The 19,873-nt window shown below is 43.5% G+C and overlaps 1 protein-coding gene across 2 annotated transcripts; it reads right to left on the reverse strand.

Moving 5' to 3' along the window:
• Positions 1-1,939: 1,939 nt before the first annotated feature.
• On the reverse strand, positions 1,940-19,046 carry LOC103039471 (uncharacterized). Of its 2 annotated transcripts, XM_049471691.1 has the most exons (6): positions 18,905-19,046; positions 13,832-13,956; positions 4,081-4,252; positions 3,237-3,643; positions 3,017-3,146; positions 1,940-2,326 (listed from the first exon to the last, which is right to left on the reverse strand). In XM_049471691.1, the coding sequence occupies exons 3-6, from the start codon at positions 4,205-4,207 to the stop codon at positions 2,046-2,048; spliced, it is 945 nt and encodes a 314-aa protein (XP_049327648.1). In that variant the 5' UTR covers positions 4,208-4,252; positions 13,832-13,956; positions 18,905-19,046; the 3' UTR covers positions 1,940-2,045. The 2 variants fall into 2 exon arrangements, with proteins under 2 accessions (XP_049327648.1, XP_007240610.3); XM_007240548.4 differs by lacking the exons at positions 13,832-13,956; positions 18,905-19,046 and having other exon boundaries at positions 4,081-4,500.
• Positions 19,047-19,873: the final 827 nt, after the last annotated feature.

Raw genomic sequence — 19,873 nt, forward strand, 5'->3', positions numbered from 1 at the left:
TAAAATAGGGCCCTTGGTGTCAAATGTCTTGGTGTCAAAAGTGTTGTAAGAAGGAATGGCAATGTTACAAAGTGTGATGCAATGTGTTGCAGGCCTAAAGTGCAGGAGTGGACGTATATAAACAAATTACAAATGTGACAGATAAAACATACTGCCTGCAGTGATAGTTTACCATTATTCTTTAAACATCATTGTTTCTTGAAAAACCGTCAACACAAAACTACATGCATCTCTCACTTTTAGAAGTGTTTTCCTGATTGTTTTCATTATCATTCTTTGATCTTTTTTTACTCAGATCGTGGATGCCTTGTTCCATCTGTTCAGCATGGTAATAGGTTGTTAAATCCTATGAATGACAATATATGACAATATTTAATCATTATTTTCTGGGTATTAAGATAACATGAGTGGAGAGCACTTGTCAAATGTGCGTTTCTTTACAAAAATGTGTAATTAGCCCGGTTTTAATGAAACTTATTTATGCGAAATCATCAAACTAAAAGTTATTCAATATTACAAATCTGTGAATGGCAAAAGTATGTAAAGCTTTGTCTTCAGTATCTGGTGTTGCCCCTTGTGCAACAATAACTCCAACTAAAAGTTTACGATAACTGCAGATTAGTCCTGCACATCAGCTTGGAGGAATTTAGCCTGTTCCTCCATACTAAACAGATTTGGCTGTGTTATGTTGGTGGGTTTCTTTTTCCAGGGTGTCTACAGGTTTGACCAAGTGAAAATTAAGACATTTTAAGACTTTTTAATACCCTTTTCCAAATAAAATTAAGACCAACTCGCAAGATCATACACGTTAAAATAAAAAACAATTGATTATTTACGTTTAATCTAGCTGCTTGAAAACTTCAAATGTGAATGCACAAGACATACATAATGAAACTTTATACAAAACAAAATTTAAACACTGACAACAGCATAATACAATACGCGCTCACACGCGCGCACTCACAAACACAAACACACACTAGGCCATTTTCCTAAGTTTTTCTGATTTACACTCCAGCTCACGCTCAACCCCTTTTCAATTCTGATACTTTTTCTCTGAAACACTTTCTAAGGATGTTTGATTTTTTGATCAGTTGGGCCATCAGAATCCGTGTATCATTCGTTCATTTGATATTCAATTGAGAATCAAAATCGGAAAATTGAAAAACCAATTCGTTTTTTCGTTTTTTCGTTTTTGAATATAATACCAAAAAACGAATAACGGCTTGTATTTTGTATTTTTATTTGGTTATCCAAACAAAAATTGGAAATTTAAAAAACGGACCAGGAGCCGAATTTGATTTTGATTTTGAACTTGACCCATTTGTGTGCCCCGGAAGTTACTGATTTGTTTATTCTTGGTGGGTTTCTGTTGCGCGGGAGTTCACTGCAGTGTTATCTACACAGTCTGTATTGCTGTAGGCTTTGGATGGAGTTGAGGATGGAGAGTTTTATCTTGTTCAGAGGAACTAAACGCGTTGCAGTGAAAGAAGACGATATGACAACAGAAAAAATCGGCAGGATCTTTCAGGTGTTTGTCTAACGTTCCGTAGCTAAATGTCATATTTAGTTAATACCTTCAAAAAGATCTTTAATTAGGCCAGAATGTGGTTCCAGTCCGGCCATGCTGCCTACAGCAATACAGACTGTGTAGATAACACTGCAGTGAACTCCCGCGCAACAGAAACCCACCAAGAATAAACAAATCAGTAACTTCCGGGGCACACAAATGGGTCAAGTTCAAAATCAAAATCAAATTCGGCTCCTGGTCCGTTTTTTAAATTTCCAATTTTTGTTTGGATAACCAAATAAAAATACAAAATACAAGCCGTTATTCGTTTTTTGGTATTATATTCAAAAACGAAAAAACGAATTGTTTTTTTAATTTTCCGATTTTGATTCTCAATTGAATATCAAATGAACGAATGATACACGGATTCATCAGGGTTCCTGCTTTCCCTTCGGCTTGTTCAGCAAGCTTGTCGGCATCTTTTTCAAGGCTGGCGGCCACTTCGTTCAGGACCACCCTCTTTTTTCTTAGTTCCTCAACCTGGTCCTCGGCAGCCTTTCTCTTTTGTTTCTGTGCCTGGCTCTCCTGTTTTCTTCTTTCTCCTTCCAGGTATAGAAAAGCCACGTTCCACAGTTGTTTGGCCATGGGAAAGAAGCAGAAGCTTCTTACAGAAAGTCCAAAGCTCAGGATAGGACTTGCACAGGTGGCCATGTAGGAAAACATCAAGCCTGGTTTGCATCGGCTGGAATGACAAGAAGGACTCTGATTTTGCCTCCAATGACAAGCATGCTTCAAACTGCTGGATTATCACATCAGCTGATAAAAACAAACACACAAACACGTCAATGTAAGGAAGTTAACCATGAATCAAACAAACAGATGACTGAAAAACCCAAGTTTATATTGTATATGATATTACATTGTGACCACATAAAACAGATAAAATAGCTTTGTATTGTTAAGTACCGACAGAGACGCCTCCTGACAGCTGGCCTTCCTGCAGAAACTTCTGCACAAGACGTTTCATTCTCTCCTTGAACAAGTATGGGTCAGAGAACATGATTCCTGGGTCCAAGGACACCATTTGCCTCACAATACTGTACTTCGACAGGCTCTTCATCTGAGGTTTTGGACTATTTTTTTAATGCAGTCTTGCCTAAACTCCATCTCTATGCGTTCACTTAAAGTGCTGTGATGCCTACTCTGGAGTTCCTAACAGGTGTGGTGGGAAAAAAAACCCTGATTACCACATTACTTTGGCCATCTCCCTGGCTTGTGCTTTCCTGATGACAGAGCATTTATTTGTGAATTTTCATAGCTTAAAAATTGTATTTCATGCTACACATGTGGCACAATAAGCCTATTTATACTCATAATACCATGTGCATGATTATGCATTTGTTACAATGTCAGATGGCATGTGGACCAAATAGCATAGTTTAGGATGTGGTGAGGCAAAGGTTTTGATCATTGATGCAAGGAAAGCAAAAATCTCTCATTATTTACCTTCAGGACGGTTTCTGTCAACATTCTTGAGTGGAACTCTTGCCGTCTTGTCAGTGGAGTCCAATTTGACAAGTTGAAGTGGAGTGATGCTTCTCAGGACCTCGGATTTGATGAACCTCTTAAGTAGGCTCTGAGAAGATATGAAACATAATGCTTAAGAACACATTTAAACTTATGTTCAAAACAACAACAAGGCAAAACCATGTCATCTGTGCATTACCTTGATCAGCACAGTCAAATCTTGACTGATGAATGGCAACACAGGCTCGTCTGTTTGGTATTTTGTGAGGAATGGTGTAAAGATTCTGGAGATAGCCATAAAGATGTGAAACTTCGCCATGATGAGAGGGTCCTGCCTCGCCACAGCAAGGTAGTCATAAGATGCTGTTCTGGGAGCCGGGAATTGTTTGTTTGTAACTGCATCGACGTACTTCTCAATCTGGGGCCATACGTCAATGGCTCTGCTCACCACTGGCAGGTTCTCGATCCAGCAATGGCCACAGAATGGTAATGGGAAAACAGACGACTTTGTGAGGGTGGTGAAGTCTTCCCTTCTGGCAGAAGTGTTGTGGAAAATGGTGTGGAGTGCTTGAAGTACCTTGTTGATCTGCCAGACAGCAAATCCACCTTTGAAGGACAGAGGGACACATAGTTTGACATATGTAATTATTATTTTCTATTAATTTCTAAATTAACTTAATATTTCAAGGTTAATTATATTTTGTAGCCCTTATGAAGAGAGTACTGTAGTCCTCATAAGTAGCAAATGGTTTTTAACGTGGGTATGATGCTTTTTATGTGTGACTAGTTACCAATTGACTACAAGGTGGAGTTAAAGGTGAGTCTATGCACCTGCCACTTAGTTGTATTTGAGTGTTTGAGCCTTCTCTTTGTTATAGGGACTTGGGAATTAGTTAATGGATAGGCTCTGTAGAAGACACTTGTGGCAACGTGTGGCATATTAAAGGCTTTTTAACCTAATCAAGCAGTTTGCCTTTGGACATTTTTGGCAAAACTCTAACATCAGCAACATCTGTAGCTAAGTTTGACATTTTTTTAACCACCTTTGAAGGAGTTATGGAGTGTATGCAGACCACAACTTCCCACTGCGATCAGCTGGGAACCAAATTCCTCTGCATGGTCCTGCTGCAGGTGCTCCAAGAACTTCCAACTGACGTTCGGACCATCCATGGAAACGGACACCAACTTCCTCAGTTGCAGGTCCTGGACACAGTCCTGGGGAACAGAAAGAACCATTGAACAGTAGCAGGTCTGGCAAAAGACCAGACAAAATTATTTTACAAACATTTGCACCAGGCAACCTCTACTGAAAAGCCAATACTGATGTATACCAAGGTCTGGTTAACGCCTCCATAAAAATGGCAAGGCCTAATTGCATTTAAGATGACTAAATTACAGATGAAATGCTTTGTCCATATCTGTTTATCAGTTTTCATTTGCATAATTTGCTCCTACCAAGTAACACAGATGAAATAAATAAATAAATTAACAAAAAATATAATAACTGCATTATAAAAACTGCAGTTTTAGACAGTGAATGCAAAATGATTTTGACACAATAACACTGCAATCCTTGAAAAAAAAGAGGATTTTTCCCCCTCCTTGTCATAAGGGAAGTGGCACTTGTAGGCTCATAACTTCTCTGCTTGATCAATTTAGCAAGTTAAGGAAGGAAGGTTATGCCCCATACCCATTATGCGTCAGCAGGTGGCAACAAAGCATACTTGATGGAATCATAATGTACTGTGGGCAGCAATTTAATTTTTAGATAGATGAAAAAGCGTTTTCCCTCATTAGTTTCTCTTATATTGCACACAGTTACAAACACAACAACAGTTTTATGGTTTCTATTAAAAACATTGCATCTGCATAATTATTTTCAAAAGCAGACAAGGCTAGCCTAGGCTCAGACAAGACATATTCAATGGCTAACAACCAGAAAACAAAGTTAACTCACTTTGAATCGGCAAGCAAATCCTGGGCGGTCACGTGTCCCAAGAACTTGGAACCAAGAAACCGGGACTGGACACGGTCTTCCTTCAGGACACGGATGTGGATGTCGAGTTGCTTGTTTTTCGTGCTGTGGTTGAGGGTTTCATCAAACATGAGGATGAACTCGCTGCAAGAATTCACCTCTGCCACCAGCTCTTTTTTAAAGAATGGGGCTAGACCGAATGCTGCAACATATCTTGTTTTATCTTTTCCGCAAGTAAATAATTTAACTAAGGCGGAATCAGGGAACATGGTTTTAAACAATGAGTCAATTCCTTCGTTGGATCTGTATGACTGGTGACTCGTAACTGTTTTTAGCACCCATATTACCTCAGCCTTCAAAGAATTGGTAGAGCCGCATACAGTTTGAATGCTAGGTTGAGCAGCGCTAGCAGCAGGGCAAAGCGTTGATATTGCAGGCTGCTGCTGAAGAGCCTTCGCGAAGGCAACATGTTTTACGCTATTCATGTGGGAAACCACCGCTTTAATCCCCATTGTGCCGAGCTTGAACACTTTGCAGCACACCGAACAGCTTGCCTCGCTGGTATCTGTGGCAGCTCTGAGCCACCAAGAATATTTCGGGTCTTCCAACCATTTCTGGCTAAATTTGCATTTCCCCATCTCTCCTAACAGACGTTAATGTACACACAGCCCGCATAAAAAATTTATCCCGCCAGTCCAACAACTAGGGGTGCTCGTAAAGCCCGAAATCCTTGCGAGCAATACTGCGAAGGTTCTGCACTGCATGGCTAACTACTGATTTCCACCCCCAAAGTTCAACACATGGCTGACAGAATTATTCCCCCCTAAATTTAGCTCCGCAAATTTAAGACAGTTTTGTCGAAAATTTAAGACAAAAGACTTTTCAAGGCCTTATTTCACAAAAATGAAATTTAATGCCATTTAAGACTTTTTAAGAACCTGGGGCCATCCTGTTTTCTATAAACTGCTGCTTTAGCTCTGCTTACAACATTTCTACTGGATTATGATCAGCACCACTGTAATATCAATATTAAGTTATTTTTAATAATAGATATAGTTTTGGTAAGTTTCTATAAATCAAAAATCCCAGCAGTGCCACAAACACTGAGTTTGATGAGTTCACATAAACTAATTCTACTAAAGCAGGGCTGATTACACTTCTTTGTAAAGAAAACAAAGAACTTGACTTGGTCCCCGTATTACCTTTAAGGACATGTTCATCATAATTAAAAAGATCAGCCTCTGATTCACAAAAACATGCACATCCTGTTCTACTCCAGGAAGAGGTTGGCTATCTTGTAATGAAAACAAAACCCAATTGCAAACATTTGCTTAGTTTGCACTTACTGTAAAGCATTTGTAATTAAGTCACATAAGTAAGCATTCTGTGTACATATTTTTTTTCTAGAAGCGACCAGGTATACTAGCAATCAATGCTTATACTCTTTCTCATATTCTTGATGGGGGAGCAAGGGCAAGGAGCCATTATTTAATCAAGGTACTTTTTTTAACTAGAATTTTCTTGCTTTATTTGCATATACTCACACTATTTTATATGTGAGTATAATATATAATATAAAATTATATTTCAGTTTTACATTGTTTTTGTTTTCTCTTCAAATAAGAGGAACATCTTTAAAAACACAAGGGAGGTTATTGGTCCTTACTTGGAACACGGGAATGACTGGACTTTTTTTGTAAGTTAATAAATGAAAGTTTTGATTTACATAGTACTGCATGGTTCAACATGCAAATGTGTTAATAACTGCTTAATTGCATGATACTCACACACTCATAAAGTCACTCTTTTGCAAAAGTCATGCAGTACTTGATATTTAATTAAAAGCATTTTTGTTGCCAAAATAAGGTCCTAGATTGTAGAAATGTCTCATTCATTCATATCTCAATTCGCTTGGGGAACAGGATCAGCAATATGATAAAATTACAAAAAATGGAGATAGAAAGATTTTATATATATCTGTAAAACAAGTGTTTGAAATATAGTGATGGTATAGTTACTTTGAAAAAGTAATCCGATTACTGATTACTCCTTTAAAAAGTAACTTAGTTACTTTATGGATTACTTGATTTTAAAAGTAACAAAGTTACTTTACAAGTTACTTTATTAGTTACTTTCAGCAGCTGCAGACACCACCTCCCGCCGCCTTAACATAAAAACTATAACCAGTTTTGCCAATACTCCCTTTATTGGAAAATGCATTTTTAACAGCAACAATGTATCTCTAGACATTTAAAGTTGTCACCAATTGGGAAAAAAACAGTCACTCGTAAGGATTTACAACGTTTCCTTGGTTTTGCAAATTTTTACCGTAGATTCATTCAGAACTTTAGCTCTGTGGCTTCACCACTCACCTCTTTGTTAAAAGGGGGGGGCAAAAAATTGACCTGGACTGTTGATGCTGAAGATGCTTTCAAGGTACTTTATACAAGATTCACCTCAGCACCCATGCTAAAACACCCTGATCCTACCTTGCTTTTTGTAGTGGAGGTGGATGCCTGTGACTCCGGCGTTGGTGCTGTTCTCTCCCAACGACATGGTAAAACTCTTTCCTTGTGCTTTCTTTTCCAAAAAATTGTCTCCCACAGAGCGCAATTATGACGTGGGCAATCGAGAACTGCTGGCCATCAAGTTAGCATTGGAGGAATGGCGCCATTGGTTGGAGGGAGCTCACCACCCATTCACTGTTCTGACAGATCACAGGAACCTGGAGTATCTGCGGACTGCTAAAAGACTGAATTCACGGCAAGCCAGGTGGGCGATGTTCTTTTCTCGCTTTGATTTTGTGATCACCTACAGGCCTGGATCTCAAAATGGCAAAGCAGATGCCTTGTCAAGACTGTATGAAGACAAGAGAACCAGCCAAGAATCACAAACCATCCTAAATCCAGCATGTATTGTGGCACCAATTCAATGGAATATCGATGAGGACATAAGGCAAGCCTCTCTATCAGATCCCACACCTGTTAATTGCCCTAATGACCGAGTTTTTGTACCCCAGGTTTGCAGGGATCGCCTTATCAAGTGGGCACATGCATCACTAGCCACAGGACATCCAGGTACGAGTCGTACTACCCACCTCCTGTCTGAACGTTATTGGTGGCCTAGCATGGAGAAGGATATCCATGCCTATGTCCAGTCATGTTCCCTGTGTGCTATGACAAAGACTCCTAGATCGCTACCAGCTGGTAAGCTACAACCCCTACCTATTCCCCACAGACCATGGTCACATTTGTCTATTGACTACATCACAGATCTACCACCCTCACAAGGTTTCACCACCATTTTAGTGATTATTGACCGATTCTCCAAGGCCTGCAAACTCATACCATTCTCCTCCATACCCACTGCTTTCCTCACAGCCGAGGCCCTGTTTACTCACGTATTCAGAAACTTTGGCATTCCAGAGGACATTGTGTCGGACAGGGGCCCATAATTCACTTCTCAAGTATGGAAGGCATTCATGGATAAATTGGGAGTGTCTGTCAGTCTTACTTCAGGTCATAGACCACAAGCAAATGGTCAAGTGGAACGTCTTAATCAAGAAATAGGTCGCCTTCTTCGTCATTATTGTCATGATCAACAGAATGAATGGTCACGTTTTCTTCCATGGGCAGAGTATGCACAAAACTCCCTCCACAATGCATCCACAGGCTTAACACCTTTTCAGTGTTTTTTAGGATTCCAACCCCCACTTTTTCCCTGGAATGCTGAGAGGACCGAGGCTCCTGCTGTCAATGACTGGTTCGAACAAAGCGAAAGAGCTTGGGAACAGACCCATACCCGTCTTGGCCTGGCAGTACGCTGCCAGAAGGAGCAGGCGGATCGACATAGAGGTGATACACTTACCTTTATTCCTGGTGACAGAGTATGGCTATCCACTAAAGACCTCAAACTAAGACTCCCATGTAAGAAATTAAGTCCTTGTTTTGTTGGACCTTTCAAGATTTTGAGAAGAATCAATCAGGTAACATACAGATTAGAATTACCCCGTCAATATAAAATCTCACCCAGCTTTCATGTCTCACTCCTCAGGCCGGTGATCCCTGGTCCACTGGATGATGCCTCTCCTCGTGCGACCCCTCCTTCTCCACTGGACTTTGATGGTGTCCAAGCTTACAGAGTAAACACCATTTTGGACTCTCGTCGCAGGAGGGGGCTCATCCAGTATCTAGTGGACTGGGAGGGATACGGTCCTGAGGAGCGTTGCTGGGTGCCAGCAGCTGATATCTTGGATCCATCTCTCACTACTGATTTTCACAGACACCGGCCTGATCGTCCTGGCCCCAGGCCTCGGGGTCGTCCTCCTCGTCGTGTCCTTGGCGCTCCCGGAGTCGCGCGTCGGGAGGGGGGGTTCTGTCACACCTACTTGTTGTTCCAGCATTCAGAGATCAGCATCTCCGGACTATTGAACTGACTCCTCCCACACACACACACACACACACACCTGTGTGGAATAGCTCATTAGTGACTCTATATACTGTATACCTGGACACTAACTCTGCCTCCTTTCGAGGTATTGCCACTCTCTGTGTCTCTATCAAGCGTTATCTGGTTCATTGTATGTATTTTCTGGTTTCGACCCTTTGCCTATTTGACTCTGATTTTTGCCTTGTGGATTTTGTAATCTGTTTTTTTGACATTTTTGCCTGTTTTTGACTCTGAGCTTGCCTAGTGGACTTTTGTTAATAAACTCTGCATTTTCATCCTTAAATCCTTGTCCAAGTGTTACAATTATCTTACATGCCCACCAGTACATGAAGAAAGACAACGATTGGATCTACTTCTTTTTATACTTGGCAAGTATAAAATATATTCACATATTAACAGTGGATGTCCCAGTTGATTCACTCCAAAGTCAAAATGTGCAATGCTCAGGAAAACATAAAAAAACAAGAGCTATACAGGTTTTAGGAAGCATGTTAAATTTGTTTCTAATAAGAACATGACAGCAAAGCCTAATGAACAAACCGCAAGGCTTTTGAAACAGTGTCCAACCATTACAGCAAATTAGAGGTATGGACCTAGACAACTTATAGTCTTTTATAGTCAACCATTAACTGTGTATACCAAAGTATTCTACAGTCAAATGTGAGGCCATCTATCAAACAGCTAAAGTCAAGAGTTGGTATTCCAGGAAAAAACTACAACAGAATTGCTGTAATTTGTAATTGGTTTCTTGTGTGAGTACACATAAGAAACCAAGTTTATTGCTGGTTGAATCCCATTAAATAAATTTATTTGTGTTTTAGATAGGTCAGGTGTTTGTGGCATCTGTCATAAAACAGTTTCTAAGAAGAGCAAGGCAAGTGATGCAGTTTTCACCTTTTAATACATTATATAAACATTACAGATTCTGTCATTCTAACCTTGAGTAAATTTTCTTTCCTTACTAAACATGAAATTAACCTTAAAAAAAAAAGATTAAATCGTTGTAATCATTTATAATATTTTTTTAGGACATGTTTAGCAAATATCCATGCAAAATGTCTGCCTGTGAATCCAGAGGACAGCAAGTGTCTTTTTTGCAAAGGTACTGAATTTTATCGTAAATAAACCTTATTCATCATTGTTCAGCACAAATAAAAAACATCCAAATCCTTGAATTAGGTGCATAAACACAAATGGTAAATATTAATTTATTAGTTTAAAACTAATTAAATAAATTTGCAGGTTGACACAATAATAGAGTATTATTATAGCTCTATATACTAGGTTTATAATAAAAAAGTAATAGAGATGGAAAAGATTTTTCCTAATTCAGCATATGCTAAACTAGACTACAAGAAACATGGTGTTTAAATAGTAATTTACTCACACATCAAAACAAAATTAAATACTGTTTTTCTGATTTTCATTAACTATACACCACTCTGAAACTTATAATGAACATAAAATGTGACATTTGAGTCAAATTATGAAAAATGTATGCTTTCATAATTGTATTAGCAATAGGATTCTCAATTTCTTGGGATCCACTACTATAAGCCTCTCTGAAGTAATAGGCTCTCTAATTGAGTTTTGAATTTATAGGGCAGGAAAAAGAAAATCCAGTTAAGGTAGAGGAGGACAAAATGATGATAAAGTTCAAAGAGAAGATGGTCCAGGACAAAGCAACAAAGACTATACAGCTCTTAATGGAGAAGACAGTTCAAAACAAAGCAACAGAGACAAAGAAGCTGAGGGAGAAGACAAATCAGGACAAAACAACAGAGACAAAGAAGCTGAGGGAGAAGACAAATCAGGACAAAACAACAGAGACAAAGAAGCTGAGGGAGAAGACAAATCAGGACAAAACAACAGAGACAAAGAAGCTGAGGGAGAAGACAAATCAGGACAAAACAACAGAGACAAAGAAGCTGAGGGAGAAGACAAATCAGGACAAAACAACAGAGACAAAGAAGCTCAGGGAGAAGACTGTTCAGGGCAAAGCAACAGAGACAAAGAAGCTGAGGGAGAAGACAGTTCAGTGCAAAGCAACAGAGACAAAGAAGCTGAGGGAAAAGACAGTTCAGGGCAAAGCAACAGAGACAAAGAAGCTGAGGGAAAAGACAGTTCAAGACAGGAGATCAGACAAGTAAATAGAAAGTTAGATGACTAGTGTAACTGGCCCAAACTTTAAACTTCTGCTTAATTCAAGGGCGTTAATGTTGTGTTAATTTGTTGTATGCAAATCTTCTAAAACAATTTTGTTTTGGAATAGTTTTACACATGATTTAGTACATTTTTGGACTAGTTACTCCAGTTACTCTAGTCACTCTAGTCTAGCCACTATTTACTCCAGTTAATCTAGTCAGTTACTGGTCAGTTGTTCTTGTTTCTTTGTTCATTTGTTATTTATTTATTAAATATTTCTTTTCTTACCTGCATTTACGTCCGCCTCCACGTCTTTCCTGCACCTCACCATGACAGAAAGACCGACCAGAAACATGGACCTAGCGGGCACTCTTTGGGCTGGATCCAGGATGGCCATTCGCCGTATTCCAGGCGGGATCCCGGCGCAGGAAACCTCGAGGCCTCATGGACGCCGCAGGCCTCAGGGTAGGCGCTCTAAGGGATCCCGCCAGCCGGAAAAAGACCCCTTTTCCGGGGAGGATTTTCTTGGAGGGGGGTGGGGGGGCCATGAGGGTTGGTGCGGTGAGCCTCTGTGCCTCCGAGTACCCGATGCTCATAGAGCGGGACCCGTGGGACTTTCTGGGGTGCGAGCCCAGCAGCTCCGAAGAGGAGGAGGACTTCCTTCCTGCTCCAGCTCGTCTGCCGCTGCCTCCGGGGGCTGTTCTGCCTCCGGCTTTCATGTGTCCACCCTGGCTCCTGGAGGAAGCGGCATCCACCCCGGGGAGAACTGCAGCAGCGCCAGCCTCCCAGAAGCCAACTCCTGTCCGTTCCCCTGCGGCCAAGACGCTCACTTCACCGGCACCTCCTGAGCTAGCTTCCCCAGTGGCTAAGGCGCTAGCATCCCTGGCGCCTCTCAAGCTGGCATCTTCAGCGGTTAAGCCGCGCTCTGTGACATCCGGGGCAGCTGTGAATCCATGGCCCGTAATTCCCGCGGTAGCAGCCGAGCCGCGTCCCGTGACTCCCGCGGTGACAGCCGAACCACGCAGCGAGACCTCCTACGCGGCGAGCCAGCCACGGCCAGAGACTAACTCTACCGGAGAAACTACTGCTCCAGTCCGGGTTTTTGCGGCACCCGCAGTCTCGAGCCCCACAGCTGCGGCGCTAACTCCTCAGGCGGAGGCTTTCATGGCGGCTGCAGAGCTGGATCCCGCCGCTGCGATCGAGCCTTGCTCTGGGACTCTCTCCGCGGCGACCCAGCCGTGCTCCAGGACTATTTCAGTCAGTGACTTTCCCCGCGCCGGTCTCTACCGGCCCACTACGGACTCTGCCGGCGAAGCTGCAGCTCCAGTTTGGGTTTTTGATCCACCCGCGGTCTCAGGCTGCTATGCCTGATCTCCACACGCCCAGCTCCGAGGCTCACTCGGCGATCACGCCCAGCTCCGAGGCTCACTCGGCGATCACGCCCAGCTCCGAGGCTCACTCGGCGGCCACGCCCAGCTCCGAGACTCACTCGACGGCTACGCCGATCTCCGAGGCTTCTTCGGCTGCTGAGCCACGCCCCCGGACTCCTGCCGCCCCAGTCTCCCATCCAGTTTCCTGTCCAGTCTCCGTACAATGTTCAGTTTCCGTTTCCCCGGTCTCCTGTTTTTCCCGGCCCCTCCCCGCCGCCAGCCCCCGGGGTTCGTTTTTACACACCTCGGGAGCTGCGCGTTTAGGGGGAGGCTTCTGTCACGTCCTCGCCCTGTTCCTGTCTGTCCTCGTGCCTGTGTTATTCCCACGTGACCCCTGCTTCTCTGTGTCTCCTGTCTCAGTAGTTTTCCACCACGTGTCTCATTTGTAGCTCTGCCCTTCCCCAGGTGTTCATTGTTTCCTGTTCCTATTTATAGTCTTCCTGTGGCACTTTGTCTTTGTCGGTCTTTGCACCTTCCCATGTTGTTTTGTCCCTCTCAGTGTTTCATTGGTCCTCTTAGCGTTTCTCTGTTTTTGCATAGCTGTAGCCTTAGTCCCTTGTATATATCCCTGCTTTGTGTTTAGCTGTTTATTTCTAGTTTCCCCTATTATTCTCTTGTATATAATTCCCTAGCCCTGTTAGTTTATTTATAGTATCTCTTGTTTGTTTAGGTTTATGTTCTTTTGTTTCACTGTTTATTTTGGTTATTGGTTTTTGATTTATCTTTGTTACGTGTTTACTTGTTCCTTGTTTCTTTGTTTATTTGTTATTTATTTATTAAATATTTCTTTCTTACCTGCGTTTATGTCCGCCTCCACGTCTTCCCTGCACCTCACCTTGACAGCCATTGACTGAATTACCATGTTTCTTTGGTCCACTGAAAGGTTTCCTCCGTCTCTCTTCACCAACCCTGTGTACTGCCTATTTGGTAAATGGAATAAAAAAAAATATTGAAATGATCAATATTTATATAATTGTTTTAAATAGTCAAAGAATGCATTTCTTGTATGCATATTGGAGTGAATACCCTAAACAAGGCATCCACACAGATCTAAAAAACACCTGGATGGATCATTATATGGGTAGGGTAATGGACTAAATTTATCCAAATTAATTAGGTATTGTACAGTGAGACCTGGAGAGGTGTGGTTGGGAGAAATGGCCCTCCCGATCGTAACCCGAGTGGTGTTTTGTTATTGGACTTCTGTGCTCGTCATGGATTGTCCATAACCAACACCATGTTCAAGCATAAGGGTGTCCATATGTGCACTTGGCACCAGGACACCCTAGGCCGCAGTCCAATGATAGACTTTGTTGTCGTGTCATCTGATCTGCGGCCGTATGTCTTGGACACTCGGGTGAAGAGGGGAGCGGAGCTCTCCACTGACCACTACCTGGTGGTGAGTTGGCTCCGATGGTGGGGAAGGATGCCGGTCAGACCTGGCAGACCTAAACGAATTGTGAGGGTCTGCTGGGAACGGTTGGCAGAGTCTCCTGTCAGACGGAGCTTCAACTCCCACCTCCGGGAGAGCTTCAAACACGTTCCGGGGGAGGTTGGGGATATTGAGTCCGAGTGGGCCGTGTTCCGCACCTCCATTGCTGAAGCGGCCTACCTGAGCTGTGGCCGCAAGGTTGTCGGTGCCTGTCGTGGCGGCAATCCTCGAACCCGCTGGTGTTGCTGTCAGGCTGAAGAAGGAGTCCTATCGGGCCTTTCTGGCCCGTGGGACTCCGGAAGCAGCTGACGGGTACCGGCAGTCCAAGCGGCATGCGGCACGGGTGGTTGCTGAGGCAAAAACTCGGGCGTGGGAGGAGTTCGGAGAGGCCATGGAAAATGACTTCCGTACGGCTTCGAGGCGATTCTGGTCCACCATACGGCGTCTCAGGGGGAAGCAGTATCCCACAAACACTATTTATAGTGGGTGTGGTGTGCTGTTGACCTCAACGCGGGACGTTGTGGGCCGGTGGGCAGAGTACTTCGAAGACCTCCTCAATCCCACCAGCACGCCTTCCATTGAGGAAGCAGAGCCAGGGGACCTTGGGGTGGGCTCTCCAATTTCGGATGCTGAGGTCACCGAGGTGGTTAAAAAGCTCCTCGGTGGTAAGGCACCGGGGGTGGATGAGATCCGCCCGGAGTTCCTTAAGGCTCTGGATGTTGTAGGGTTGTGTTGGTTAACGCGACTCTGCAACATTGCGTGGACATCGGGGGCAGTTCCTGTGGATTGGCAGACCGGGGTGGTTGTCCCCTTATTCAAAAAGGGGGACAGGAGAGTGTGTTCCAACTACAGGGGAATCACACTCTTAAGCCTCCCTGGTAAGGTCTATTCGGGGGTCCTGGAGAGGAGGGTTCGTCGGATAGTCGAACCTCAGATACAGGAGGAGCAGTGTGGTTTTCGTCCTGGCCGTGGAACACTGGATCAGCTCTATACCCTCAGCAGGGTCTTGTGTCTACATGTGTTTTGTGGACTTGGAGAAGGCGTTCGATCGTGTCCCTCGGGGAGTCTTGTGGGGGGTACTCCGGGAGTATGGGGTACCGGGCCCTTTGATACGGGCTGTCAGGTCCCTGTATGACCGGTGTCAGAGCTTGGTCCGCATTGCCGGCAGTAAGTCGGACTCGTTTCCAGTGAGGGTTGGACTCCGCCAAGGTTGCCCTCTGTCACCGATTCTGTTCATAACTTTTATGGATAGAATTTCTAGGCGCAGCCAAGGTGTTGAGGGGATCCGTTTTGGTGGCCTTGGGATAGCATCTCTGCTTTTTGCAGATGATGTGGTCTTATTGGCTTCATCAGCTCGTGATCTACAACTCGCACTGGAGCAGTTCGCAGCCGAGTGTGAAATGGCCGGGATGAGAATCAGCGCCTCCAAGTCCGAGGCCATGGTCCTGAGCCGGAAAAGGGTAGAATGCCTTCTCCGGGTTGGGGAGGAGGTCCTGCCTCAAGTGGAGGAGTTTAAGTATCTTGGGGTCTTGTTCACGAATGAGGGAAAGATGGAGCGGGAGATCGACAGACGGATCGGTGCTGCGTCAGCAGTCATGCAGGCGCTGTACAGGTCCGTCGTGGTGAAGAGAGAGCTGAGCCAAAAAGCAAAGCTCTCGGTTTACCAGTCGATCTATGTTCCTACCCTCATCTATGGTCATGAGCTTTGGGTCATGACCGAAATAACGAGATCACGGATACAAGCGGCCGAAATGAGTTTCCTCCGCAGGGTGTCTGGGCTCTCCCTTAGAGATAGGGTGAGGAGCTCAGTCATCCGGGAGGGACTCAGAGTAGAGCCGCTGCTTCTCCACATCGAGAGGAGCCAGTTGAGGTGGCTTGGGCATCTGATTAGGATGCCTCCTGGATGCCTCCCTGGTGAGGTGTTTCGGGCACGTCCCACCGGGAGGAGGCCCAGGGGAAGACCCAGGACACGCTGGAGGGACTATGTCTCTCGGCTGGCCTGGGAACGCCTTGGAATTCCCCCGGACGAGCTGGCCCAAGTGGCTGGGGAGAGGGAAGTCTGGGTTTCCCTGCTTAGGCAGCTGCCCCCGCGACCCGATCCTGGATAAGCGGAGGAAAATGGATGGATGGATGGATAATTAGGTATTTGAAAAAACCATCATACACAAACTGTTCTCCTTTTCTAGATGTAACTACACGCTTACTGATGAATTAAATGAATTAGCTGAGGGGCAAATAATTTAATAAATAACTGGTATAGACTTAAAATCTCCCTGTAATGAGCATCAGTCATTAACAGATGCTGTACCATTGTACATCTCTTACAAAACTAGACTAATTTAGTATAGCTGCAACTTTATTTACCTAAACATTACAAAACTATTATAGATGTGCACACAAACTGGAGGCTATTTTCAGGAGATTCTACAATACTCAAATATGTCTTAAAGAGTAATTACAGTCTAACCCAGGGGTATTTATTTAGAATTCAGTACAGTCCAGTTGAAGAAACTTTCGTCAGTCCAAGGTCCGTACCGTCGCCAGTGTTTATATATATATACAATGGATATAAAAAGTCTACACACCCCTGTTCAAATGGCAGTTTTTTTATGTAAAAAAATGACAGTAAGACAAATAATTTCACACCTTTTTCCACCTATAATGTGGCCTACAACCTGTACAATGCAATTGATAAACAAACTGCTGTTCTAGTAGGCTTGTCCCGACATTTTTGCAGCCACATCTTTCAGCACAATCCATGGTCCACAAAGAGCTGCCAGAGCATCAGAGGTATCTCATTATTCATAGATATCAATCAGGTGAAGGCTACAAAAGTCATCAAATATACCATGAAATACTCTGAAGACTATTATTATCAAGTGAAGAAAAAATGGCACAACAGTGACATTCCCAAAAACAAGACATTTGCCAAAATTTGATGATAAGACTCTTGTGAGGAGGCTGCCAAGAGGCCGACAGCAACACTGAAGGAGCTGCAAGAATTTCTGGCAAGTACTGGCTGTGCAGTACATGTGACAACAATCTCCCGACTTCTTCAAATGTCTGTGCAAACAAACATGTGGGAGAATGTGTTTAATGAAACCAAGGTTAAACTTTTTGGACATAATTTACCAAAAGGTAAATTGGGCGCAAAAACAACACTTCTCATCACCAAAAGAACACCATACCTACAGCGAAGCATGGTGGTGGCAGCATCATGCTTTGGGGCTGTTTTTCTTCAGCTGGAAATGGGGCTTTAGTCAGGGTGGACGGAATTATGAACAGTTCCAAATACCAGTCAGTATTGGCACAAAACCTTCGGCCTTCTGAAGCTGAAGATGAAAAGGAACTTCATCCTTCAGCACAACAATGACGCAAAGGACAGATCTAAATCAACAAAAGAATGCCTTCATCGGAATAAGATTAGGGCTTTGGAATGGCCGAGCCAGAGTCTAGACCTGAATAGGGATGGGGCCGATCCGATCCAGTATCGGTATCGGGTTCCGATATCAACCTAATTCACGTATCAGAAATTTCCGATCCACCCTGTTAAGATTCCGATCCACACATTCTGCTGAAAAGATTCCCCGCGCACGGTTCCTGGTATGCTGCTTTGCTACTGCAAGATCTGGAATGGTCATCTCAATGATCAGAGTAATGCACAAACACGCCTCCGTTCAAGAATTCCATGCCATAGTTTGCAACAAGCTAGCAGGCGTACGTTTAGCATACCACTCTGTGCCTATGCTGCCGACCACAACTTACCAGCAACACTGTCAGCCAACGACTGGGCTTTGCTTGAAAAAACAGCGGCTGTACTGGAGCCCTTCGAGGAATTAACCAGGAAAATCAGCTCTGCGACCTCCACTGCAGCCGAAGTAATTCCAGCCGTCACAGTTTTACAACGCCTGCTCGCTGAGAACACAAGTACCGGCATCAAAACAATGAAAACTACGCTCCTCCAAGCTGTGAACCGGCGTTTCAGCGACATCGAAAGTGAGCCACTCTATGCTGTTGCCACTTTAGTGGACGCTCAAGGACAGGTGAGGCATTTTTTTGCAATTTAATCAAAATTAAATCCTCCTGAATCAATTGTTAACCTATTCCTAACATTTTAAAGCTTAGAATCTCTGCTTTTTTTAGTTATTTAGCCTATTTAGCAGTATCTCCTTTCAGAAAATAAACATTTAGGGCGAAATATGCCTAGTTTCATAAAGATATTATTAATAATTTTCATATTTGCATTTATCGTACGTCCATATTGGATCAAATGCGCTTATACACCATTCGTACCGTCTGGCTGCTCCGTTTTACTGTAGGATGTACGGTTACTGAATTATAGCTAAAAGAGTGCGTCAGAGCGCATGTTTACAGTCCTGGGGTTACCTCAGGTCACACCACACACACCCCCACCACCGCGTCCCCCAAGATCTTACCTTCAAAACGCGTCCAAACTTAAGAGAATCCATCAATCCAGTCTTCTATAATCCCAATTTATATCCACTCAGTGCTTGAAATCATTTCAGGCAGATAGAAATTAATATGAAGTTTAACTCCTTATTAAAAGCGTTTTATTCGACGCTCGGTGTCTGCTTACAGAGCACACTCTACTGCACGTGATGGTATGCAAATGAGGTCTGTCAGACAATCAGGTGTCGAGTTCAGCCAGATGAAAGGGGGGGTGGGGCTGCTTGAACACAGATACTCTCTCTCAGAGACTTCCCACTCTGCAGAAAGCGCTCTGTTAAAGAGACACTGCGGTTTTCTGTATGTATAGGAGTAGACCACACAAAAACAGCCTTATTATTGAAGGCCAACTTGAAATCCTGCTTGAGTGTAGTTTATTAACAGTAATGGTGATGATAATGTATGTCCTCATAAATGTAAGGGCTATTTTTTGAGGTTTAGTACAACTTCTACTTAAGTGCTTCCAGTTTCAATATACTATGGTCTATCGTCAAGTGGCTGGTATAATTTCAAAGAACAATAGTGTCACCAGAGGTATCGGAATAGTATCGGTATCGGCAGATATCCAAATTTAGTTATCGGCATCGGATCGGAAGTGAAAATATGTGTATCGGTGCATCCCTAGTCTTAGAGCGAGAAGACGACCAGACCTTTCTCCCTCAGCATAGTAATGGTACGTTCACACTGCAGCGGCGCGGCATCGCGGCCAATCGCTTTCTCCGCCTCCCACTTGCCGCTTTGGGGCGTGTCGCCTGACCAACATGTTTGTCTGCCACCAGCAAGAGTGTGTAGAGTTGTAGTTCAGTGCTGTGTTCGAATACGATGCTGTTACATAATTTTTATCAACTAATGTGTGTAGTTTCCACTGAATTTATATTTTAATACTGAATAAATTATAAGCTGAATCCAATGTGAGCACTTTCCGCTTGTTTTAAAAA

This window comes from Astyanax mexicanus, chromosome 24 (genome assembly GCF_023375975.1).
Source record: "Astyanax mexicanus isolate ESR-SI-001 chromosome 24, AstMex3_surface, whole genome shotgun sequence".
Lineage (NCBI taxonomy): Eukaryota > Metazoa > Chordata > Actinopteri > Characiformes > Acestrorhamphidae > Astyanax > Astyanax mexicanus.

Excerpts from the sequence above, each read along its gene's own strand:
- LOC103039471 (XM_007240548.4), bottom strand. The coding sequence starts at position 4,273 with ATGGTTCTTTCTGTTCCCCAGGACTGTGTCCAGGACCTGCAACTGAGG. Across the intron at positions 3,147-3,236 it reads ATTTGACTGTGCTGATCAAG|AGCCTACTTAAGAGGTTCAT; the intron begins GTAATGCACAGA and ends ATATCTTCTCAG. Across the intron at positions 2,327-3,016 it reads TGACAGAAACCGTCCTGAAG|CTGATGTGATAATCCAGCAG; the intron begins GTAAATAATGAG and ends TGTTTTTATCAG.